At 43.5% G+C, this 26,059-nt stretch overlaps 1 protein-coding gene across 9 annotated transcripts in view; it reads left to right on the forward strand.

The window, feature by feature from the left end:
• Nucleotides 1-26,059, forward strand: part of LOC146835322 (uncharacterized) — a 224,147-nt gene that overhangs the window by 82,245 nt on the left and 115,843 nt on the right. For 3 of the 9 annotated variants that reach the window (XM_085602896.1, XM_085602895.1, XM_085602894.1), the window contains one exon: nt 5,982-11,929. In XM_085602896.1, the coding sequence (XP_085459022.1) occupies nt 7,228-9,372 (2,145 nt within the window). In that variant the 5' untranslated portion in view covers nt 5,982-7,227 and the 3' untranslated portion in view covers nt 9,373-11,929. Of the gene's footprint in view, nt 1-5,981; nt 11,930-25,311; nt 25,368-26,059 lie in introns of those variants that run through there. The other 6 variants (XR_014960715.1, XR_014960714.1, XM_085602897.1 and 3 more) reach the window with 4 other exon arrangements.

Here is a 26,059-nt window from a genome sequence, read left to right on the forward strand (position 1 = left end):
TCAAGAAATTGGGAATCGGTGATAAGTTCCGCACCATGGTATTCAACTGCTATAAGCATCCTTCAGCGTCGGTGCGGGTCAACGGGTGTAGCTCCGGTGGATTTGCTATCGAACGCGGCAGGGCTGCCCCCTCTCGCCGCTTTTGTTTGCCCTCTACATGGAGCCGTTTGGTCAGAGGATTCGCAATAATCCGGATGCTACTGGGGTCCGGATGGGCCAGTATGTCCACACCGTCAGTCTCTACGCGGACGATGTCCTGTTGACCTTGGACGACCCTAGGAGGTCGCTGCCTGCTTGCCTCCGGGAACTGGACGCCTTTGCATGTGTGGCCGGTTTCAAAATGAATATGAGCAAGTCGATGGCGTTAGACGTGTCCCTGGCTGCGGATACCAGGAGGGACCTTCAGCGGCTCTTCCCCATGCAGTGGTCCTCGTCCACGGTGCCATACCTGGGGATTCTGCTGGCGCCCACATTGCCGGAGATGGTTACGGCTAATTATGCCTCCCTTAGCAGGAAGATCAAGGAGGAGCTTGGTCGCTGGAGCAAGGGCCTACTGTCCTGGCTGGGGCGAATCGCGGCGGTTAAGATGACGGTGTTGCCTCAGATACTGTATCTTTTTCGGGCCCTACCTCTCCAGCCCCCGGTGGGCTGGATACATCAAATGCAGGCTGACATCTCCCGCTTTGTCTGGCAGGGCCGCAAGCCCCGAATGAAGAGGATCCTCTCCACGCTTGCTCCGGAGGCGGGGGGTCTCGGTATTCCGGACCTCCATAAGTACTTTCAGGCGGCGCAGCTGCGATATCTGGTGGAATGGAGCAGGTGGGAGTCCGACAAACACTGGCTCTTTCAAGACCAGGCAGTGGCGGGCCGCACCTTACAAGAGGTTCCATTCTTGCGCCGCGCGCATGGCCCCCCTAATCTTTACGCTTCTTTTGTCACGCGGGTCCCCCTGCGGGTGTGGGATGCAGTCTGTGAGGCTCGGGGCCTCACCACCTTTCCTTCGCCGCTCACGCCCATAGTGGGCAACCCGGACTTCTCCCCAGGGATGGAGCCGGGGGTTTTCTCCCACTGGGTACAGGCAGGCTGCAGGGCACTTTTCCAGATCTATGGCCCGGAGGGAGTGGTCCCTTTTCAGCAACTCCGCCAGGAGTTCGGCCTGACGGAGCTGGACAGATTGCGCTACATGCAGGTTCGGCATTGGGCCCTCCAGCCCCAGGTGCGTGCCACCGCCGCCCGTCAAATTACACCGTACGAGAGGTGGCTGGCTACTCGGACCTCCGACGCCAAGCTAATTACCGATCTGTACAAGTACCTACAACCCCCGCCGTTTCATTACTACAACCCGGGGAGGGAGCGCTGGCACAGGGAATTGGGTAGGACACTCAGCCACAAGGAATGGGACAAAATTGCGTATCGGGCGCGGCACTCTGCATACCACACGGGCCTTACGGAGACCTTTACTAAGGTGTCCACATACTGGTACTACACCCCGGAGAGACTGTATGAAATGCATAAACACACTGACAAGGGGTGCTGGCGGGGCTGCGGGCAGGAAGGTACCCTCTCACACATTCTTTGGGATTGCCCAGTGCTGACCGCCTACTGGAAGGAAGTTTTGGACGAGGTGGATAAGCACTTTGGGATAGAGCTGCCGCGCCTCCCGGCGTATGTCCTGCTGGGCCTCCCCAATGACCTAATGTACCCACTGAAGTCCCGCAGGGGTAGGCAGATCGCGATTGCGCTGGGGTCTGCGGTTCAGAACATTCTTATCCACTGGCGCACCGCCACCGTCCCCTCCATCACGGGTTGGTTGCATAGGCTTTGGCATGTGCTGGGGATGGAGAAGCTGTCGCTTACGGTTGCGGGGGAGATAGACCAATTTGAAGAGCTGTGGCAACCCTTTCTAGCGCTGCTATCCACTGAATTCCGGGAGCTCACCTGCCCGAGGTATCTTAGGCTTCTTAGGTTGACGCCGCCGGTGACCCCAGCGGACTAGTTCACTTGTGAGACGGGGGCCCCCCGGGGGGTGGGGGGGGTGCGGGGCTTCTTGGTGAGGATTAATCTGGTGCGGGACCATAGGACGGGGGGGGTGGGGTGTTGTTTTTTCATTACTGGGGGGTTGGGGGATGGGGAGGGGGGGATTGTGCTTTGTCGAGTTGCTGCTGGCTTTCATTGCTTAGATTTGGGGTGTCGGATATGCATGCGGGGATTCCACAGATTGCATTTTTAGCCCTGCATTTACTGTGTTTTTCCCCTGGTCCATTGAGCTATCCATTGCCAACCCTCTGGAGTTGCCCCCTTTTTTTCTTTGATTGTATTCTATGTATCCTAACCTCCTATCCCCCTCCCCCATGGTTTGTTTTGTTTCAATAAAAACGTTTTAAACATAAATTCAACAGACACCACAGAAACAGTTGTTTCATGCACCCATGAGAGGCTCTGGGCCTATTGGTTGGATACCCCATTGGCAGACTAGGCCACATAGTGAATCAATTCAAATCAATATTGCTCATTTATTGAAGACACAGAGAAAATGTAGTGAACTGTGCTACATTTTTGCTAAATAAAAGAAGAAAAAAGTGCATGCAAAACAACAACCAGCAAGAAGACATGGCCACCAGAAAGAATGCATGCAGGTCTATAGCAGAAGCACACTGGCTGCCTCCACAAAATGGCCGCCAGCCACATGGCCAGGCCACAACAACAAGCAATAAGCCTATAAAGGGAAGACAATGCAGGCCTATGGCAAAAACACACTGGCATCCTTCACAAATGGCCGCCAGACACATGGCAAGGCCACAACAACAAGCAATAAGCCTACAAAGGGAAGACAGACAATGCAGCTCTAAGGCAAAAGCCCAATGGCTGCCTTCACAAAATGGCCTCCAGCCACAAGGCCAGGCCACCACAACAAGAAGCAATAAGCAAAGAGGAACAAAGGAAAGACATGCAGGCCCATGGCAAAAGCTCAGTAACTGCCTCCACAAAATGGCCGCCAGCCACATGGTCACAACAACAACAAGCAGGAGGCATGGAAAACAATGAACTCAAGCAGGCCTATATGGACACAGACTTTACAAAATAGCCCCTGGCAACATGGGGAGGCTCAGCCAAGGCAAAAGATGGCCCACTGTTACAAACACTCTACCACACTGGCCATACAAATGAGGCATTCTAAACAACGTATCTTTAGTGCAACAATGCCAAAAATGAAAATCCACAGGGCTAAAAAGGTTTGCTTGTTACAACCACACACATCCAACAAAGGCATTTAATTTTACACAAATGAAAAAAGGTGAAATACCACAAAAAATACATTTTGTATTTTTAATCCAATGTCATCCATGGCCAAAATAATGTTTAAACTGTAAATTCAACAGACACCACAGAAACAGTTGTTTCCTGCACCCATGAGTAGCTTTAGGCCTACTGGCTGAGCAAGGCCTATTTTTGGCAGACTACTGGGCTACATAGTGAATTAAATAAATATTGCAAATTGTTTTCAAAACATGGAGAAAAATCAAGGTGCATGGCCGAAATCAAAGAAACAACACCAATTTTCCAACTTACTTGTGAAATCTCAAAGTCCTCAAATCCAACGATATATGATGCAGCAGACACTTGGGGCCTGATTTCAATCTCGTTCAGAAGGGGTCCGAATCGGATTAGGAATTGCCTAAACTGTTCCAAAGCCCTTGTTCCGGACCGAATCGTCCCCCCGTTCGAATAACCAAGTACAATGCGAATATCGCGTCCGCGTTGACCGAATCGTTTATGAGCCCGATCCTGTCCGTACAACTCATGCGCAGCAGATTTGTACAGCTCTATGGACTCTGTTTCCGAGTAAGGAATTACGATGAATGATTCGGACAGCCTTCAGCATTCGGTATGTCCGGATCAAAAAAACTGCCGGAATCGTTCTCTGGGAGTCCATAGCAGGCTCCCCTTCACCTGGAGCCTTCCGAATCGGGCCCTTGGGGAACCCATGGGTCCCCTCCTCCCATGCATGCAAAGTGTGGCAGGGTGCAGGCTGTTCCCCACCCACCCCCCTTTTTTCTATGGGAGCCTGGGTACATGCCCAGTATTCGGGCTCCCATAGAGTTCAATAGGAGTCCGAGCGAACCGAGTACGTAAGCATACGGATGCCTCGTACTCGCTCATTCAGACTCCAGGAGCACGAATCGCACAAAAAGCCCTACAGATCCGAGTCTTACGAAGGGCATTCCTAGCGAGATTGGAATCGGGCCCAAAGAGTGATCCTTCCAGATCCAAATGAAAAGTGACCAGGAGATGGACACAGCACTGGGAGGGCGCCTGCTGGACAGGAAGTTGGAGACTCAGGGGCATTTCCTTCCTCTTGGAAAAAAAGAAAAAGGACTCCTTGCACAAAAAAGTACAGCCAAATGTCAATTCGAGGAGTTTTTACTCCAAATCATCATTTCGAGAAGGTTTTGATGCTGCTTGGGAAGAGAACCTTCTCCAGATTGCAGTTCCGGTAGATTCTGCTCTTTCAGGATCTCGTTCCTAACAAAACTTCCATCGGAAGTCCGATGCATGGTCAAATGACGTGTTCGCGACCTCAAACTCTCGCGGGTCCATGCGGCTGCCTAGCAAATCTTGTGGTGCTCGCGAATGGCTCTGGAAATCTCATTGGCGATCGCAGGGTAAGTCGTTCGCTCGCGTGCGTAAACGTATTTCAGGGCGCAAACACAAAAAAACTCTGCTCCATTGTGGAGTTTTTTGGCAACTCCGTGTTCTCCGCGAAACGCTGAGTTGCCAAAACTCCTCGAGCAGACAGATTTTTATGCCCAGGGTTGGCTTAGAGCTGTTGGATAACCTGGGTGGCCCTCTGACGCCCTTGTCCTGCATAATTGCTTTCCAGAAGTCTACTTAATTTGGCTCCATGCAGCTACTGGACCTCGCCCCTTCCTGGACAGTCTCTTCCTCCTGTAGTATAGTCAACTTCCTTCCTGCTCTCAGCAGATAGGCAGGCTTCTAGATACTTCATGACAGGTGCTTCTCCAGCAAGTGACTCAGACTGCAGGTGATGTCCCTTCACCTTGAACTAACGGACTGTCAGGAAGACACCAGCCCTGGTGGCACAGCAAGCATCTGAGTACTGTGCAGAGTACTTTATTCCTTGGTCATACTGGACCTGGAACTGAGGATACAACTTGGGGTAGATCGTCCCACTTTTATACATAACTGGCAGACAGGAGATGTGGATCCACTGTCTTTAATTTCTCTAGATAAACAGATCTGACCTCACTATTGATCTTTAAAACAAGGTATGCTTCCACCACTGCTGTTGTGTATTAAGCACATGGCCGGGCAGTAGTCCCCTGTCTCAACTGAGGGCACACTTAGTGGGCCTCTCCAGGTCACAGGACAGGTCTAAGACCTCTCGAAAGCCTTGGTTAAAAGCTGGATGGTACTAGGGCTATGAGAATATGTCATGTAAATTGTTTTCTGTTACGGCATGGTAGATTCACCCCTGTACCGTGCACTTGCAAGTTTGACACCATAGAATAGGGAATTACCATGCAGGGCCTTTTTTCCCAGCCATCACACAAAACATAATTGGCCATTTAATGGAATTTTTCTGCATTTATTAACCACCTGTTCTGAGCAGGTGGTAGATGTGTCCAGAGGTTGTGGAGAGGGTAAGTGAGGAGGGATGTGGACATTTTTTTCTTACTGGAGAAGCATTTTGTGCTTCCCCCGTTAGAAAAAATGTGGCATGAGTCCTGGATGCTGCTTCTGAAGCCAAAGGTTTGTCCATTCTGTGTTATTTTTCCGGCTGGAATAATTCTAATCATATTTCTTTGCAACCAATAAGTCCAAGTGCATAAAAACCTAAACAACTGATAATTGCTTAGAAAGAAATGAACACATGAAAGCAAGCTTTAATTTTGTTCATACTTGTAAAATTATATTTTTGAAAATGTACATTTATTAACAATTTAATTTTAATACTACAGGTGACTAAAACTTTGGACGACGAAAGCAAGCTAAAGATTTAGCATCGTTTAACAAAATGTCAACACCATGAGAAGAATTATTTTGAAATAAGTAAGATCATCCAGTGTTCTAAATTTTAAACTGTTTCCAAAATCCAGGTGTGGTGAGGAACTGGCGGCAGAGGAAACTACTATACCTGTAAGTGAGTTCTCCAATTCTGCGTTTCATTAGCATTGAGCAAAATCATATCCATGCATACAGCTTCAGAAATAATGGTATGAAGACCAGTTATTCAGCAGCATCATATGAACTGTTATCAGAAAGACCAATCGCTTCAGCATGACATCATAAACTTTAATCTGAAGCCTCATCAATGTCTCCTATTCAAGAGTGGAAACCCACACTGTATGAAAGAAAGGCATTGCAAAAGGCACTAACAGAAGACACCCGAAGCTGATACGTCCAACAGCCAAAAGCGTAGAGATTCAGTATCACCCCTGCTCCAAAACAGTTTTTAACCAGTGGCATAAGTTTCAGACTGTCCACCTCTGGAAATCCACATCTCAACCAACTCTTCACTTTTAGAAAACTCCACCTCTTAAATCTCTCTTTAAATTATGTTATTGATCATCTCAAATATATTTTTCCTTTTTACTGTGTACTGTTCTGTAATGAATTCTGTGTAAATTACCCCCACACTATCCATTGTGTGGGAGTGTTTACTAAAACTTAAATATATAAAAAAATAAGTAAAAACTGTGGTGCTATATCTAATGTAAATCGATCCTTATCATGAGGGCTAGAAATCATGCACCAGGCATAGGAGGATTCAGTGTAACCGATGTTCTGCAACCGATGAGTCACAATACTACTGTGCATGTTCTAACGTCCTTAGTTATTGCCATTATGTCCATGTAGAAGGGTACTTAACTTTTAAACAGTAGACATCAGACTAATACCTTACCATTGCTTTAGTAAGGACCTACACTAATGTGAGAAAAAACTACCGTTACAAAATCATTTATTCTTCCTCAGAGGACATAACTGAAGACCACTAGCTGCGATAAAAAGTCTTATCGCTGCAAATTCTGGGAATTTTTTACAATGAGTTAGTTTAGCTGGCAAATACGATAGCAGCAAATATATGTCAGATAGAAGAAATACTTGGCTCAATTTAAGTGTTAAGAAGAGTATAATCTGTTATAGAGGCTTATGCTGAACATTATCTAAACAAGCCCTGACTCTGGAATCGGGTTCACTCTTACCATGGCATATAAGGAAGACAAAACTAAACTTGGAGACATTAACTCTGAAAATAAGTCTTATAAGAGCGCTGATTGTGATAAATTTAGTGTTAAATCGAGCCTCACTGTGCACAGGATATCCCAAACTGGGGGAAAACCTTATCAGTGCTCTGAATGCCATAAAAGCTTCAGACTGAAAAGCAGTCTCGCAGAACATGAGAGGACACACACTGGGGAAATACGCTTTCAGTGCTCTGAATGCCAGAAAACCTTCTTTAATAGGCACAGTCTCACTAAACATGAGAGACTCCACACTGGAGAAAAACCTTATGAGTGTCCTGAATGCCAAAAATGTTTCCGCAGTAAATCTCATCTCACTCAACATGTGAGAATCCACACTGGGGAAAAACCTTATCAGTGCTCTGAATGCCAGAAAACCTTCTTTAATAGTCACAGTCTCACTAAACATGAGAGACTCCACACTGGAGAAAAACCTTATGAGTGTCCTGAATGCCAAAAATGTTTCCGCAGTAAATCTCATCTCACTCAACATGTGAGAATCCACACTGGGGAAAAACCTTATCAGTGCTCTGAATGCCAGAAATGTTTTAGCAGTAAATCTCATCTCAATCAACATGTGAGTATGCCCACTGGGGAAAAACCCTATCAGTTCTCTGAATGCCAGCAAAGTTTCAGATACAAAAACAGACTCACTTTACATGCACAAACCCACACTGCGGAAAACAACTATCAGTGCTCTGAATGCCACAAATCCTTTTTTGATAGGTGCAACCTTACTAATCATGAGAAACTTCATCCCAGAGAAAAACCTTATGAGTGTTCTGAATGCCAGCAAAGTTTCAGACACAAAAACAGTCTCACTTTACATGCACAAACCCACACTGGAGGAAAACCGTATCAGTGCTCTGAATGCCAGCATAGTTTCAGTAGCAAAAAGAGTCTCTCTCAACATACAACAACTCACATTGGGGGAAAACCTTGTCAGGGCTCTGAATGCCAGCATACTTTCAGTAAAACAAAGAGCCTCTTTCGACATAGAACAACCCACACTGAGAATAAACCTTATCAGTGCTCTGAATGCCATAAAACCTTCAGCGAGAAAAGGTGTCTCGCGAGACATGAGAGATCCCACACCTGGGAAAATCCTTATGAGTGTTCTCAATGCCAGAAAAGTTTCAGATACAAAAGCAGTCTTGCGACACATGAGAGAAACCACACCTGGGAAAATCCTTATGAGTGTTCTGAATGCCAGAAAAGTTTCAGATACAAAAGCAGTCTCGCGACACATGAGAGAACCCACACTGGGGAAAAACCTTATCAGTGTTCTGAATGCCACAAACGTTTCAGTAGTAAATTTTATCTCAATGTACACGTAAGAACCCATACTGGAGAAAAACTTTATCAGTGTTCTGAATGCCACAAAACCTTCTTAGAGAAAAAGTATCTTGCGAGACATGAGAGAACCCACAGTGGGGAAAATCAGTCCTGTGATTGCCAGCAAAGTTTTAGACACAAAAACAGTTCCACTTTACATTCACAAACCAGCACTGGGGAAAATCCTTATGAGTGTTCTGAATGCCAGAAATGTTTCAGAAACAAAAGCACCCTCGCAACACATGAGAGAACCCACACTGGTGAAAAACCTTATCAGTGCTCTGAATGCCAGAAATCCTTCATTGATAGGCGAAACCTCACTAATCATGAGAAACTCCACACTGGGGAAAAATCTTATGAGTGTTCTGAATGCCCGAAAAGTTTCAGTCAGAAACGGTATCTCATTCTTCATCAGAGAATCCACACTGGGGAAAAACCTTTTCATTGCTCTGAATGCCAGAAGAGCTTCTATCTGAAAAACAATCTTACGACGCATGAGAGAATCCACACTGGGGAAAAACCTTATGAGTGCTTGAAATGCAAACAAAGCTTCAATTACAAATTTCTTCTCACTCGACATGAGCGAATTCACACAGGAGAAAAGCCTTATGGGTGTTCTGAATGTCAGAAAAGGTTTAATCACAAATTTATTCTTGTTCGACATGAGAGAAGTCATACTGGAATAAAGCCTTATCAATGCTCTGAATGCCAGAAAAGTTTCAGTCAGAAAATCCATCTCACTCTACACGAGAAACACAAACACACAAGGTGAAATGGAACCTGAATCCTGAGTTGCAGAAAAGCTTCTATCTAGCACAACCTGCCTTTACATGAGAGAGCAGATATTGTGGTTGTAATAGGATTAAGCAAGAACATCTTGAGGATAACTTAGGCTGCCCACATACAACCTCCAAAGAAATTATAGGGCTTGGAATAATCAAGAAATTGCCAAAAATTCAGCAATTTGAGTATCTGAAAGTTACAAAACTCTCAAGGTCTGTACTCGACTCAGAGAAATGTTAGTGCTTGCCACAATATTCACAATATGAATGTCTTAAATTTGCTCGAACCCAAAGGTTTCTAATCACCCTTGTTTGTTAACATATGACTAAAATATATATATTTTGGGTGCAGTGTTTTGTACACTTGTTACCATTATTGAATTTTCATCATAAGATACAACAGCAGTAAAACATAGCGAAAAAGTTATCCTCGGAAACTCTTTTTCTGGTGGATACTCACCTACCTGTAGATTCCTCACCATGTGAATATTCCCCAGGCGCCTGATTCATTAAAGCAATACTGCTGCACGCCGGTAGATGACATTGTGCAGCTCAGTATTGATGCCATTCTGATTCAGAAGTGACAAGCGGAGCTGCATATAAGCACTACCCATGTGCACTGAGAACAAACACAGGGGTCCGTGAGTCTCATCTCTCAGGTCTGTATCACATATGCAGGCCCTAGGAAGATGTTAATTCACCAGTTTTATCAAGAATAGATTTCAGACGAGGCCTTTTCATTTCCAAAAATTCAAATTTGATTCTCAGCAACAAGTATATATATATATAAATAGATGAGTGATGATGGCACAGTGCTCAAGGTGAAAGTGAAATGATCAAATAATCAGATCCACATATAGACAGAAACTGGGCTGAAAATTACTTTTGTACGATACAAGATAAGCAAAGCTGAGTCGCAGAAGACCTTGTTCATGTGAAACAGTCCCTGTAAAGTTGGTGTTTTGACCTTTCCAGTTAATTATCATGGTCTCATTAGGACTGTAGATCGCCACCACGCCTGTATACTTCTCACACTTTATTCAATACACCTTAGTAAGGTATCTTCTGTATCTCAGGTCAGCATACCTGGGAGGAAGTCAAATTAAACTAGGCAGTTCCAATGCCCTGTTTGCTGGACCTAACACCTGCAGCCTGTGAATCCTCTGCTCTCAGTCAAACAAGTCTGACACGTCCTGGTGAAACCCTCATAATTGACTGTGTTGTCTGTGAGAAGCTGTACCAGCCCACCTCGGATGGTGGGCAGGAAGGCTTTCAGCGGCAACCAAAATGTTCGCAACTCCAACAGATTGATGTGGAGTTGGGCCTCTGCCCGTGACAAGAGTCCTCTAATCTCCACCTCTCCCAAATATACACTCAAATGTACTCCCCAACTCAGAAGTAATGCATCCGTCACCACTTTTAAGTCTGGGTTGAGTAAGGAGAGGGGTCTGCCACTAACAATCTCAGTCGCTGGAGTAAATTTGGGATTCTTACTCCAACAGGATGACTCTATGTCAGGAAGGACCCTAGAGGTTTTGCGGCTGTGCCAGCTGTAGCAACAGGTGACTTGTGACATGTTGTCCCTGATGTCCTGGACGTTGTCTTTGTGTGCCATGTCCATGAAAGAACTGGGATGCCTGTTGACTTTGCAGCGGGCTCTGGCGTTGGCAACATTGAAAAGCTCTACTGTATCCACAGTGAGGATAAAATTTCTGATGAAATTGCCTGGAAGTGGCAGACCAAAGAATGTACTATGTCTCTTCTTTCTTTAAATCTGTCTGGGGCGGAGTCTGCTTTTTTGCTTAAGAGGGGAGAGCCATTGAATGGCATGTCCTTTAAAGATGCTTAGATATCTTTAGAGAAGCCCATAAACCTAATCTAGGTAATGCATCGAAGTGCCACACTCGTGCCAATTTCCTGACCCAAGCAGTGTGCGGTGTCCAAGCCACAATGACTTTCAAACTTTGCAGCAACAAGTCCATCCTGAATATCTTGTGCAAGGGATGCAGGTAGAGTTTGGGCCACTGTATCCCACAAAGCATGATTATATTGGGAAGAATAGTCATTCAGACCCTCTAAGATTTAGTGATGTGCAAAAAAAAGAAAAAATCATCAGTTTTATAACAAACCTGCACCTTTTTACAAAAATGCCTGTGATTGCAACCTCCTCCTTGTATTGCTCCAGCAAAGGTTTTGTAACAAACCGAGTCTTTCTCGACATGCAGTAACCCATTCTGCATACAAGAACCCAATCTGTGGAAAAACCTTTTCAGTGCTCTGAATGACAGAAATGTTTCAGAAACAAAAGCAGACTCACTCAGCATACAAGAAACCACACTGGGATAAACCCTTATCAGTGCTCGTGATGCTAAAAAAGTTTCAGCCGAAAATCTTATTTCACTAAATATGTGAGAATCCACACTGGGGAAAAACCTTATCAGTGCTCCAAATGCCAGAAATACCTCTTTGACAGGTGCAGCATCACTAACCATGAGAGACTCCACACCAGGGAAAAAACCTTTTAACTGTTCTGAATGCCAGAAAAGTTTAAGACAAAAACACTATTTCACTCAACATGAGTATCTCCACACTGGAGAAAAACCTTATGAGTGCTCTGAATGCCAGAAAAGCTTCTATCGGAAAGCCAGTCTTGCACAACATGAGAGATCCCACACTGGGGAATAGCCTGACAAGTGCTCGGAGTGCAAGCAAGGCTTTGGTTACAAATTACTTCTCACTCTACATGAGCGTACTCACACAGGGGAAAAGCCTTATGGGTGTTCTGAATGTCAGAAAAGGTTTAGTCACAATTACAATCTCAGTCGACATGAGAGAACCCACACTGGACTGAAGCCTTATACATGCTCTGAATGCCAGAAAGGTTTCTGTGAGAAAGCCCATCTTGCTGATCACATAAAAAGCATATACACCAGACAAAAGTAAACCTCTATACTGGGTTTCAGATAAGCTTCTCACACAACCTGACTTTACATGAGACATATTGTCATAATTGCAAAAGGATTAATCAAGAAACTTTTGTCAGATAACTTGGCCTGCCTCAAAAATTGCCCACATGCAACCTCCAGAGAAATGTCAGGGCATAAAAAAATCAAATTGCCACAAAATCCAGAATTTGATTATCTTAAATTTACTTGACTCAAAAAGGTTCTACTCACAGTTGTTAAAGTACAACTAAAATGTGTATCTTGGATACAGTTTTTTGTAAACCTTTTTCCACATTACTGAATACTCAATTTTCATAATTTGATACAACAGTACTAAGTCATAACAAAAAAGTTACTTAGCTTTGATAACACTCTTTCTGATAGCTACTTTATCTAACTGCAGATTCCTCACCTTGGGATAATAAGAGCCTGAAGATCACTCGCACACGTCAGTATTAAACAATGGGGATACTAAGGAATAGTATGAATTACTATTCCAACACCTTCCCTAGTGTTGCACACACTGGAGTTGGAATAGTAAATCATACTATTCCGAAGTACAGCACGCCATCTAGAGCAAGTCGTTGTAATGACTTGCGTTGTAATAGCACTGTGTTGTAACAACCGCGTTGTGAAGGTATCGCGGTGTAATGTCCGTGTTGTAAAGAGTCATATTCCATCCAGATATGGGACCGAAGTGACACACTTGTGCTAAGTAACCAATCCAAACAGTCTGTGGTGTCCAAGCCGCAACGAATTACAAACTTTGCGGCATCACGTCCATCTTCGGTAAACTTGTGTTAGGGATGCCCTAAAGTCGTCTGGAACCGCCAGCAACATTTGAGCCATCATATCCCATAGGTCATGAGTGTAGCAGAAGAGGCAGCTGGCATTGGCTGATCTGACAGCGAGGCTCTTAGAGGAGATCATACACTTGTAAAAAGTTGGAGTGGTTGGGAAGGTATTACGATTCATCTTGCCTGTCTACACCAGTACCACCAAACTCTCAGGCCTAGGGTTCTGTGGGAGAAAGTCAGGGTCGCATGACCCTAGTTTGTGGTGAGGAAAGATTTGTTAGTTCATTGGAGACCCTGATCATGGTTTTGCTGAAGTGCACAAAAGGGTATTATTGAAGGATTATAGAGGTTCTAAAGGTGCCTGGCCTGGTTCGAGAACCTCTGTGAGACCATTTGTGTTTACCTCCATGGTGTGTAATTAATTGTAAGTCAAGTACTTCCACCGGCCTCCACATTGCTACAGTAAAGGAAGCGCTTTCCTCTGTAGCAGGGAAAGGAAGAGAGAAAATTCCAATGCCTAGAGTAGTATATAGCTCACTGACTTCCTGAATTTCCTCTTCATATTGAGGTGGAAAGTCATCTCCTTTATAAAAATTTTCATTTTCCAAGTCGGTGGCAAAAATATTGTGCAAATCCTGGGCCCTGCCACGTGGTAAAGGCTTAGTGTCTGAACTGAACAGTTGCCTGTAGGCTGTGCCCTAGTAAGATTGAAGCACAGCCTCAGTTGAGTTCGAGACAAATTCAGCTCAGAGTCAGAGAGCACAATGCATTGTGACTCCTCCTCTGGTGCTGGAGATGGCGTTGATGCTAAAGGAACTGGCACAGGAGGTGGGGCCGAGTCTGAAGTCAGCACAGATGCCAGTGTGGAACCCAAAGTGGATTGAGAGGGCACAGACTGTGCCAAAGGGTAGACCTGCCAGCAGAAGTCCAACTGTAGGCTTTCATAGATCCTTGGAGCCCTAAAGGGCTTCACATGGAGCTGGTAAAGTAACGAAGAGGCTTAGCATGGCCGAATGAAAGGTCTCAAGTTGCTGCTGTGTTACCAGTGGACCCAGAAATTTGGGGTGCATCGGGATCAAGTTCGAAATCTGCTCTGATCGTTATCAGAAGTGATAACTGGAGGAAAGTTGACACCCTCATGCCTTCTGATGAGTTCAAGAATGGCCATAAACCTGCTAGGAGGTCTTGTGTTCCTTCTTTGACTTACCTAATGACGCAATGAAGATCTTCTGCAGGAAAGACTTCATAAGCAGGAATGAGACCTTCCTTTTGAATTCGACCGGTTACAGTGTGGTGTGCTTCGATATTTGGGGAAACAAAGTTTTACCTCGCAATCCTGTATCGCCTTCAAATTCATTTGGCTGTAGTCGTCACAGGTCCTGGAATCATGTTCCAACTCTAGACACCAAAGGCATACCTTGTGGAGATCTAACACAGACATTTGTTTGTGACAGTACCTACAAGGCCTAGACACTGTTGTTTTGGGAGGTGACATTTTCCTCTGCGCACTGATTTTTAAAAAAAAATTCTGAACCAAAAGGTTTTATCAGCGATGAAGGAATATCTCTGGATCTTGCATGAAGGCGTGGAAAAAAAGGAACTGTTCTCACCACACATGGGTGGCAATTATATGTGGTTCTGAACCTCACTTCTGGAGAGGAACGACATAAGTGTGGAACTGCACAACGCCACCAACCAGCACGCAAGAGTTCTGATTTAAAGTTTCTGGATCCAATCTGGTGCTGGAAGAATAGTCACAAGGTGAGGAATCTGCGATTTGAAGTTTGCATCAGAAAAGATGTATGATGGTGCTTGAGTTATGACTAACTTCCCCTACTCTATCACCCTTTCAGATGCCATACTGATTGTATGTAAGTTGGTCTCTCTGAGGTGGCCGTGGCAGTCTTTCAGTCATGTTTGGCATAAGCCTGATAATGAACCAGCTGTACCATGTATTCAGAGACAAATCTGTCTTGTGACTGACCCTTACTCAATGTTTCTGGCATTTCAGATACATGCCTGACCATGCTTTTTCCTATCCGCCTGCAGGTAGTAGTTCTGACATGCGATATATCCTACTTCAAGTTTTCCTGTCTTTCAAAGGTGATCCTAACAAGTGACTGCAGTGCTTCTAAGCTGCCCCATGCTATATGTGACACATATTTTGGAGTTTCTAGGATGCCGCTCTATAGGACTTTAAATATTCCTGGTCTTCCATTATGAAAATGGTATGCAAATCGCAGCAGGCAAAGTGCTGTTAATTAATAAATCAAAACTGGCAGTGGTTCAGTGACTAAGTGAGTAAGTAAATCTTTATTGCTTGATTAATAAAAATCTTAGCAAACAGCTGCATAATAAAACATTTATATTAAGTAAAACAGCACTTGTTCCAATAAAAGTTACAGTAATTTCATAAAATGCAGAAGTATAAAACTTGCATATAGTACAAAAGATAAAATTATTATTATATGTATTATGTTAGGCACACAATGTCTGCTGGGAGGCCATCCTCCTTGAAGTTCTCCTCAGTTCGGATGTCTATGAAATTAGGTGTAAAATCCTTACCAGATTAGTGGTAAGTCTAAATTTGATCATTCCCAGTGAGTAGATACCAATAAATTAACAGTAGCCTGGATTGCTACGCAGTTTGTTGGGAGGCTGCCAAGATTAATTTTGTTTTCACTCCATTAATGAAATGAACAAAGCTGCAGGCTAGCCAGACATCGAACCCCTCGAAGCAAGCCTTCACCGCCTGTCTGCATGTTCGTATCTGATTTTCATTCAGGCGCGGCTTTAGAAGCTGTCTTCGTTCCAGATCTAAACTCTTACACACGCACAGTAGATGTAAAACGTCCTCTTTTGGGTTGACGCATAATCTGCAGTGGGTAGGTGGATGTGTGCGTTTCCACGGCGGTAAGTGCGGTTTTACCAGTAATATTTCCAGCCTCATTGCCAAAAGGCTTTCTGTAGCCACGAGGGCTGTTGGGAGGGCTTAAAGGACCACAAGACGACGTAGTGTGCAGAATGTGATTAATTCGTGGTCTTCAGACTGAATCAGAATAGTTTGGGTTGTAGAAATCCTGTTCAAACAGAAGGGTAACACACAAAAAATAGGAGATGGCTTCTCTCCAACAGTCCTGGTTCTGGTCCGTCAGGGTCGAGTTCCTCTGTGTCCCTTTCTCTCTTTGCGTGCGGCGGGCAGGGGAGGAAAGAAAAAGAAAACAGGTCGGGGTCAATGACTGGTCTTGTGGCTTGTTTCTCGTCTGTCCTACCGTCACCAGTGCACACGTGCGGGAAGGGTTGTGTGGGACTGTGAGTTTTATTCTATCTTCACCCGAGTGCCCTACCTCCCTGCACCTCCGCACAACCCCCACCAGAATGATCCCCTGAGGGATACTCGCCTTATGCCACGGCCCGTCTTCAGGGCCGTGGCGTCGGGACCCGGGGCGTCTTCTCCCTCTTTCTGCCCGCCGGGTATGAATGCAGTGTATAATACGTTCTTCTTGCTCCATCTCCTCTGCTCTGCCTTCGCCACCCTCCGCTTCTCTGCTTTGCTCCCCACGCTCCGTCCGTCTTCCCCCGAGCTCGCACACCAATTCCTCGTCGTCCTCGCTTTTGGTGCCTCCCCCTTCTGCCTTCGTCAGAGACTCCTCCTTCCTGGCTTGGGCCGACACTAGACCGCTACCCGCTTCCAGTGTGGACGGACTTGGCTCGTTCAATTCCCACTTCTGGTCCGTCCCCGCGCCGTTCTCTCCACACTTCCGGTCTGTCCCCGCGCCGTCCTCTCCACATTTTCCTTCATCCTTCTTGAGAAGCTTGTGCCTAAATATGGCTGTGGTGTGCATCTCGAGTAGCTCGAGGGAAACAATCTTAACCGATTTGTTTACCAAGGCCCTAAAACTGTTATAAGGAAGACCGGATTTCCACAAATCCTATAAAGCGAGCAACCTTATTCCTGACTGAAGGTAAACCATAGCAGGGCAGCCGTTTTTCCTTGTCATCTCTTTCCACAAGTATGAGTTTAATGAACCAGACTTAGCACTCTTTATTTTATACCAGCATTTGGCGTAGATGCCCTTCCGTGTTATTTGCTGCTTTTGTAGACCAAGCTCCAGCCTTATATGTGCTGGAGAGGTGTACTGTGGGAGATTGAATATTATTCTGGCAGCTTTGGTAACCACTTTATCCAAAATTATTTCGTCTTTCCCTCTCATTGATTCGCCTCCATACGTAATATTTTGGCTGAAGCTTTGCTCGGAGTACTTCCAAAAGAGGGATAAGATTGAGGCCAGTTATTTGTGTCCTTTTTGTTTTTTAGCGTAACAGCCAGTAGGGTTCCTTTTCCATCGATGGCCACTTTTTGTTTGTGATACGTACCCATACTGTCAAAAACTATTCCCAAATATCTGTAACTTTTAACCGTCTCCAGCTGCCTACCCCCCACCAGCCATCTGAATTGATTCTTGGTGCTTCGCTGATTAAATACCATAATTTTGGACTTCTCATGATTTATACTTAATCTGTTCTTTTTGGCAAAATTGCTTGTGACGTTTATCAGATGCTGTAGGCCGACTGGGGTTCGGCTGATCAATATCCGGCCGTCGGCATATAGTAAGTTTGAAAGTGCAGTGGTTTACACTCTTGACATGGGGCTACTTGGATAAGGGACTGATTGCTCGCCAGTCCTGCTGACTTTTCAGAGGCAGGAAAAAGAGTGGCATTCATACATGCAATAAACATGCATCGAATGAAGCAGTATTCAGTGTTTTAAAGGGTTGGTGTTTTAGGAATACGTTTTAAATCCAGTAGTTAGCATGGGTCACACTGCACCCAAAAGGCTTTCTTCCTTTGAGTAGGCAGGTATAGTGCCAGAGTTTTTTTTTATGTTTAGGAATGCTTCTTCGAAGAGGCTTTTTCTCAAGTATCTTTTATAGGCTGTACGATTACATAAATTCTTAAGTTTTGGTCAAAGGGTTGCAGAGCTGAGCTTCATCCTCACGAGTTGACTTCCCAGTGTGTGTCTTTCAGTTAAGCTTGGCTTTTACAAACAGATTTGTGTCACTGAGTTTATATTTGGACAGTGGCCTGTCTGAATTTGAAAACCATGCAGAGGAGTTTGAATTTTATTCTCTGTACCATTGGAGGCCATTACAGATTCTAAGCAGTGATGTGACTATTTCTTTAAATTGAAATAGAGTCTGATTACTTGGTTTTCCAGTCTTTGGAATTTTAATATCTCTTTTTTGGTGTTCTGCTGTAAACAACATTGAAGTAGTCCAGCCTCCTTAGCACCAAGGTTCCGGTCAGCTCAATATGGTGAGAAACCTGCATTATCGGGCTTTTCTTCTTTGCAACATTTGCTAGAAAAGAACAATGGATTAAACCCAGACCTTTGTGACTAGGGGTGAATGTTTGCATTGTTCAGCGTTCCGTCCATCAATTGTTCCTTTTGTCGCCCTAAGTGGGAGGGTATGCCCAGATGTGGGTCCCGTGCTCACTGCACCACTGGATTCAAGCTAGCCTAGCTGATGAGGGGTGATGCCCTGAAACTGGTCCCAGGGGGCTTGTTTCTGGTCCATGGTGCACATGGCTTGGCAGTTCGGGCTGGACTGTTCCCATGAGGAACAGGGTCAAGACTGATTTGCATATGGCTGGGTCCAAACTGGGGTGGTGTGGTGAGCAAAAAAACAATGGTAAACCAAGATCTTCGTGACTGGGGGTGAACATTTGCATTGTTCAGCATTCCGCCCATCAGTTGTTCCTTTTGCTTTTAGAAAACCAGACATAGTAGTGAAAAAGAAACTCATTAATATGGCTGTGATTCTAGGTTCCTCTCTGATTACTTTGCCCTTTGTAAGGAGGGGCACACAGTGACAAAATACCCAGGAATGCAATCTGAAATCAATTAAAGAGTGAAACAGAGAAACAGATCTGGTCTGAGTTATCATAGTTAAAAAGAATTAAAGCTTATATAACAAAATCGACCAGCTGCTCATAGAGTTGAAAACATACAACCTCCAAAGAGAAGCTATCTGTGCCTTGAGGCAAGTATAAAATAGTAAATCAATTGCAGCACATTTAAAAGATGAATCTGCAGCGTTAACCAGACATACTATAACTCTGGAACAATCTTCATTCCTCCTAATGTATGCAGCACAAAACCAAACTTGGAGCCCAACAAACTACTGTTTTGATATACTTCAAACTGAAAAACGCAACACAGAGGTAAATACTTTCAGAATTCTAAGCTCCAGAACATCTTCAGTTTTAAAAAGACTTCCTTGTACATTAGAGAATTTACTTAGGAGGACATATTTTGTCCACCACTAGCTCTGGCCCTAGGGTTGATCAAAGTGATTTTCATAGTAACTAAATACATTTTTAGCAATGTACGCTGACTACCTCACTACAGACCAGTAGACTAGGAAACTAAGATTAAGTAGAAGGGCACTTGAATGTGACCAACCCAAAATTATGAAAATATGAACAAGTATTTGTTTAAGCAGCTAAACTTTACAACGTCATCAGTGTGTACTATTGTATACAAAAAAGTTATGGTTGGAATGCTTGAATTAATCTCAGCCTCTGTCCTGACCCTGCATGTATGAAGAATAAAAGGTCCTTTAATACAATTCTAATCCCAATTTATATACAAACATCCCTGCCTAGGGCAGATGGAGTATCCACTCTAATATTGAAATAGCAGATACTAGGGGCTGTTGTACTGATATCCATTTGCAAGCCAACATGTGGAAATTTCCCAACGACTGGTTTGCGAACATGTTAGAAGTTTTTAGTGAGGCCTATACCCTCCCTACGGAATAATTATTGAGTAGGTCGCTACATGTGACTTTCTGCAATTCCCTGAAAATACAGGGATGGATTCCTGGAAGTGACAGCAATCCTGCATTCGTTTTACCGAAATTATTTTTTATTTTTTTTTAGATGTGGTACATAGCCATTATAGAAACATCACCAATAACGAGAAAAAAATGTTTTCAGTTTGGGAAGATTTTGTGGGAAGCATGAATAGGCCCTCTGGATCACTGTATTTCCTGTCTTACCCCTGGGCCACTCCACATGTTTCCCAGAAAGGAAGCTACCCTGATGGAGATATTGGCAAAATGTATGCTATTCTAACTCGGTATATGATTGTTTGCTACAACAATAGTGGTCGGAAACCATTAGTACATGTCATGGTAACTAGCAGGTAGCAGGGCCACTCTCCTTTCACATACCCTTCTAATTGTGAATTGTCATGAGTAAGTTATGCCATTTTGCTAGTCGGAAAGAGTTTTCAAACTCGCAAAAAGGGCACAGTATATCAAAAGACTCTCAAAATTAGGAATACGAAATTAATGTAACTTTACCAGATACATTAATCAGTAAATTATCTGAAATTATTGGATATCAAATTTTACATTTTTTATTTAAATGAGAGAAATAAAGTTAGGTTTCTTGGTCACAAATATAACGTTTTTTAAACAAAGGTGCTATAATAGTTTTTTCTACATTTACCATAATGGCTATCTCTACAGTAACCACATCTCACAATCAAATCATGCTTGTTCTAATGAAAATGCTAAATGATATAAAAGAAATTAGGAAATGTACATCACCTTTTTACTTGGGAAGCTTCAAGCTAGAGAGTCAAACTAACTTTTTTAGCGTTATATCAAAATTTTAATAAGTATATTTCAATACGTTTGACAAAGGAATTGGGGATATTTAATGACTGACTGAAATGGGATAAAAAATAACAGACAAACACCTACCCCATCAGGACAAAATAAAGAAGACTTTCTTTCAACAGGATGAGAGATATTTTGCTTATTTCTCTCGAAATTAAGTTTGGAAATAGCTCTAATTGAAATAGTAAACTGTAAACCTAGCTATTTAATTTTAGCATCACTCCAGATTTCATTTAAAACATCATATATACCTCTAACACAGCACTTGTTCAAAGGTAGAATTTTGGATCTATAAATTTAATGTATTGTTAAATATATTTGCAAATACTGTCATTGCTACAAAGAAACACGTAAAGAAGTCTCTTGGTGGCTAACATGCCATACGTAATCATAGGTTTTAGATCTCATTTCCCGTTTAGGTTACAAAGTGGTTTTCTTTGTTCTTCTCTAAACCACTATAATAAATCTATTCAGTCCTTTAGACTTTCTTTGTTTGTCCCTGGTTCTATTGCGGATGATAATCTACATTTATACTATGTTCAATTCCACCCAGGGCCTCTAAAACCTATTTATTATTGAGCTCAATTACTAATATAGGAAATAAAACTTTAATACAAATATAGAGCCTTTAAGTATTATGCTAAGTCAATTTATGGAACAAAATATGAAGGACAAATCTGAATACATCTAGATCTATAAGCACAACCCAACCACTCTATTTTCCAACAATAGATGAGCTCTCACTATTCTCTGGGTATAATTAGCTCATATTGCATTTTGTGTTGCTCTTGTTCTGGGTCTGTTGGAAATATTTTCTGTATGATATTTGATTGCCCAAAAGTTAATTAATTCTGGTTTCAAATTTTATCAAAGCTTATTTTTATTTTTGTACATATTAATATGCTCTTCTGTTTCGTTATGTTTAGTTGGGCAGCAGATTTAGAAATATCATGTTTTTCATCCCGAGGTAAAATTGTACATATATTCATTGTTGTTGGGAAGAGAACAATAATCAGTGCTGTGATGCTCAGTGGAATGGGATAATGAAAGTGGATCGAATACAAGTTTATAATTTGGAACCTCTTCTCCAAAACACATTCAGCCCATAATCATTAGTCAAAGATTGCTGATTAGATTAATTAGCCTCCTTGAACAGACAATCCTATTTCATTCAAATTGGACATTTCTCTTTATAAAATGTTTGTTGCTCAGTATATTTTTCCATGTATTTTAATATTTGTACTGTATTTCTCATTGAAGAATAGTTATATGTTATTTTATATTTAGAAAACAGTATATAAATGACACCTCTTTCTCCAATCTTCTCTACCAGATAGATAGATAGAAAATGTCTACTTTTAAGCTTTTTCAGGATGTCTTATTAAGAATGTTGCTCTTCTTAACTGTTATGTTACAGTATGTTGAAATTTAGAGATTTTCTTTTCGCTTACATGTATCCCATCTGATGTTTATTAATCAACTTGTTTATTATGTTGTATTGGTCAATACATTTTATAAAACTTTAAAACAATTAGTGATGTGTATTTGCATTTGCAACTTTGGCAATGTAATGCAGTTGTATTTTGCTAACGCTCCACATTCCATGTATGTTTATACAACAAGTAATGGTCATTGATGTGGAAGACAAATGTAGGTGGAAGAAAAGAAGGAGGAAGACTTATTGGGAGCCAAATAAAGGAGCAACCCTTTAAAGTTAAATTCAAGAAATTTTAGTAACTTTCAGTTTGACTTCTTAGCAAACCAAAAGGAATCGAGCCCTCTTCGACAATAAAGGTATTGGTGTGGGTTAAGGAAAGAACTACATATAGAACTGATAGACTGTATCCGCTTTGTTCGAATAAAACATTTTTTGTGAGAATACAGAGGTGAGCCCAAAAGGTTTGAGGATCCTGTCCTTATTTATCTCTCAATAGATAATTTCCTGAACATTGTAATTTCGGAGACTCCAGACATGAACCTTGAAAGACTGATGATCCAGGACTAATTTATCTAGTTTAAGATAATCTCCAGGAATATTAGGAAGTGGAAGGTGAAATCAGTGGTTAGTGAGTTTCTAGAGTATCTTGAGCTGCATTATATAGTATTACTAAAGGAAATCTGATGGCCTATAGAAGGATTTCAATACTTCAAAGATTAGATACAGTCAAAACGCTCTCTGCTAGAGGTAGAGCAAAGGGTGGTTTTTTGGATATGGTACAGGATTTCTAGGGTATCAGGTGGGTAGGACGACAAGTTTGTACAGGGCATTGTCCTTGTCCCACAAAGATATGCAACAGCAAGTGACCTGTTGGCTAATGGCTGAAGGCGAGGACGCGTTCATGAAATAGTTTGTACATATCTCATCAGCAGCAATATGCTTGCAGGACTATGTGGATGATTTTAAAGCTGGGATGAAAGAAAAGAATGGGGCAAGAGGACATTCAGTAGATACAAGATGAGAGTGATTTTAAGCCAGTGATTAGTTAGACTTAATTCTATTGAAAAAAACAGCGAAGGGGAGGATTATCGCACTGGATTGCATTCATAATGCTCAGTTCAATCTCTGACATTTTTGCAGTGCCTGCTTATCTCTCACATACAGGCTTCTCTGTATTAGTACTTACAAAAAAAATTATTAACAGTTACTAATTGTTTTATTTAAGTCTTTTAAAGTTCATGTCAAAGTAGGGTGTCAGAGTGCTTCACATCACACACATATACATTATATGTTCCTCTTCCCTTCTGAATGTTCCTCCGCCCTGTCCAGCAGCAAATCACCATCTTTGGTGTGCTTCTACCCTACATCTCAAACACATCTTGGGATAATTTTGCTGGTGCCAGGCCATTGGGGAGTACAGTCTTCTCATGTATAGTATAAGTCCCTGGGACCCCTTCACTGCTGAGGCCTCTAGCTCCAGGTCAGTGGTCATTTTAGTGCTGGTGCTGGGCACTCTTAGAGTACAGACCTCACATGTGGAGCTTGAGTCTCCTGGGTCCCTGCTACACTGTTGAGGCCTCCAGCTCTGGGTCAGTGGTGTTGTTAGTGCTGGTGTTGGGCCATAGGGCAATACAGTCTTCTCATGTGCAGCTCAAGTCTCCTGGGTTCCCCCTGCACTGTTGATGCCTGCGGGTCAGTGGAGACGTTAGCGCTGGGGCCGGGTCCTCATAGAGTACAGCCCTCGCATGTGCAGCTCAAGTCTCCTGGGTCTCTGCTGCACTGTTGAGGCCTCCAGCTCCGGGTCAATAGAGTTGATAGTTCTGGTGCCGGGCCCTCATGGAATACTCAAGTCTCCTGAGTCCCTGCTGCACTGCTGAGGTTTTGGGTTGGCACACCCACCCCTCCAATCACTTAAGATCTCAGTTGCCATTTAGTCTAGGTGCTGCACTACAGCAGAGAGCCCTCCTAGTTGTGTTTATGGCTCTGTTCCGTGGCCCCTCAATGGTACTTCCTTCCCTGCCGCTATGTTGTCTTCCTGAGGTCAACAGGCCCTGAGCCTTGGAAGTTCCTCCTGTTTATATAATTTTTCGATAGTTTGCCCTACAGTGTGGAGCAGGCTTGGGGTCCCGTGATTAACAATACATTTTAGCCTCTTGCATGAACTGCAAGGGATGGTTTTGGAAAGAGAATCAAGTAAGCACAGACACTTGTTCAGTGAGAAATTTACACCTGACTTATACAAGATCCCTGTGTCACTTATGCTGAAAAAAGTATCTCATCCTCAAAACAACATTTTAGTCAAGAATATTAATTTAATGTTGCATTGCCTTTCCGGAATGTGTCTATACAGGCCGGGTGACCTCTGTCCTGAAATGTCCATCAACTGGAGTGGTCCAACATTACTCTCTTTTCTTAGGGTGTCTATGGGTCAAGCCATTTCCAGTGACATTTTTTAACTGATTCTTTTGGCCTGTACACACTTTGTAAGAATGAGCACCAGTGCTTAATTTGTAAAAGAATCAGGCCCTGATTATGAGTTTGGCAATCCGACCGCCACTGCGGCAGTCGGTAGAACACACAGCCAAGCCGGCGGCATCCCAACTGCTGTATTAGGACACTATAGCCTGGCTGGCGGTGTGTTGTGGCAGTGGTACGGCAGCGGCATGCTTCTGCTCATGAGGAGAGCCTGAAGCACATGCCGCCGTAGTGCAGCACCAAATGCACGTCGGGCGCACTGTTGCCATGCACCGTATTGTGCATAGCAAACAGTGCGCGCATAACAGTGCTGGCATAGGGGGTACAGGGGGCACAAACTGTGCCTCAGTCACAGTTCCCAATGGGCTAAAATGCCCTGAGGTCCTTTTTGGGGCACCTTCCCTGCCTTTCTGCCAAACTTTTTATGGGAGGGGGTCCCTGCCATGAAAAAGTAGGCGGAAAGGCAGGTCGTGATCCTGGCCGACTCGCGTCCTTCTTCATTGGAAAATAAATTACGGTGTACATCTTGCGCGTGTGCATGCACACTCGCAAGACATATAACGTAGTGTTTTTTTTAATATAGGACGCGAGAGGAGCAGGATGGAGAGCGACCAGGCAGGGGAGGCGGCAGATACACAGGTAAGTGCCTTCTTTTTATCATTTTAAAGCATTTGGGAGGGGGGAGGGAGCAGCAAACTCCGCAGACGGAGCAGAGTTACCCGCCCAGGGTTACCCAAAATGGAAAATTCCCAGCTGGACCTTTTCTGCCGGAGTTGCTGTTACAGTGCTCCATCATGATGTGCTGCAATTGATTGGCCAAGCTATTCAGCACAGTGCTATTCAGACTACCCACCTGTTGGCAGACATGTTGACCAGTTGTCAAGCAACTGGTTATATGTGTGTCACTGTACACTGGTTCTTTTTTGTAGGGGTTAGGCAACACCTGTCAGCAGATGGCAGCGCTGAAGGAAGTTTTAAGGGCATTCAGTGGCACACACAGTAGCGATGTTCAGCTTGACACTGTAAACATCATGGAAGAGTTTAACAGCAAGATTTTTTAATGTCTTTGACCCTGAGGTCTCGGATTGGATTGCTGCCGTGGACAATGGCAGTAATATGGTCATGGCTATGACAGATGTTGCAAATGTCATGGTTCTGTGTTTGGCGCATTGCATCAACCTGATGGTGCAGGACTTTCTCAAAAAAAGAAGGCATATTCAGCAACATGTTGGACGCCTGCTGAAGAACATGCACTCATTTCATTCATTCTTTTAAAGCCCAGAACCAATTGAGGATCATTCAGCGTGCTAATCAAGTACTGGTTAAAGCCC

The sequence above is a fragment of the Triturus cristatus genome, chromosome 4_2, assembly GCF_964204655.1.
Source record: "Triturus cristatus chromosome 4_2, aTriCri1.1, whole genome shotgun sequence".
Taxonomy (NCBI): Eukaryota; Metazoa; Chordata; class Amphibia; order Caudata; family Salamandridae; genus Triturus; species Triturus cristatus.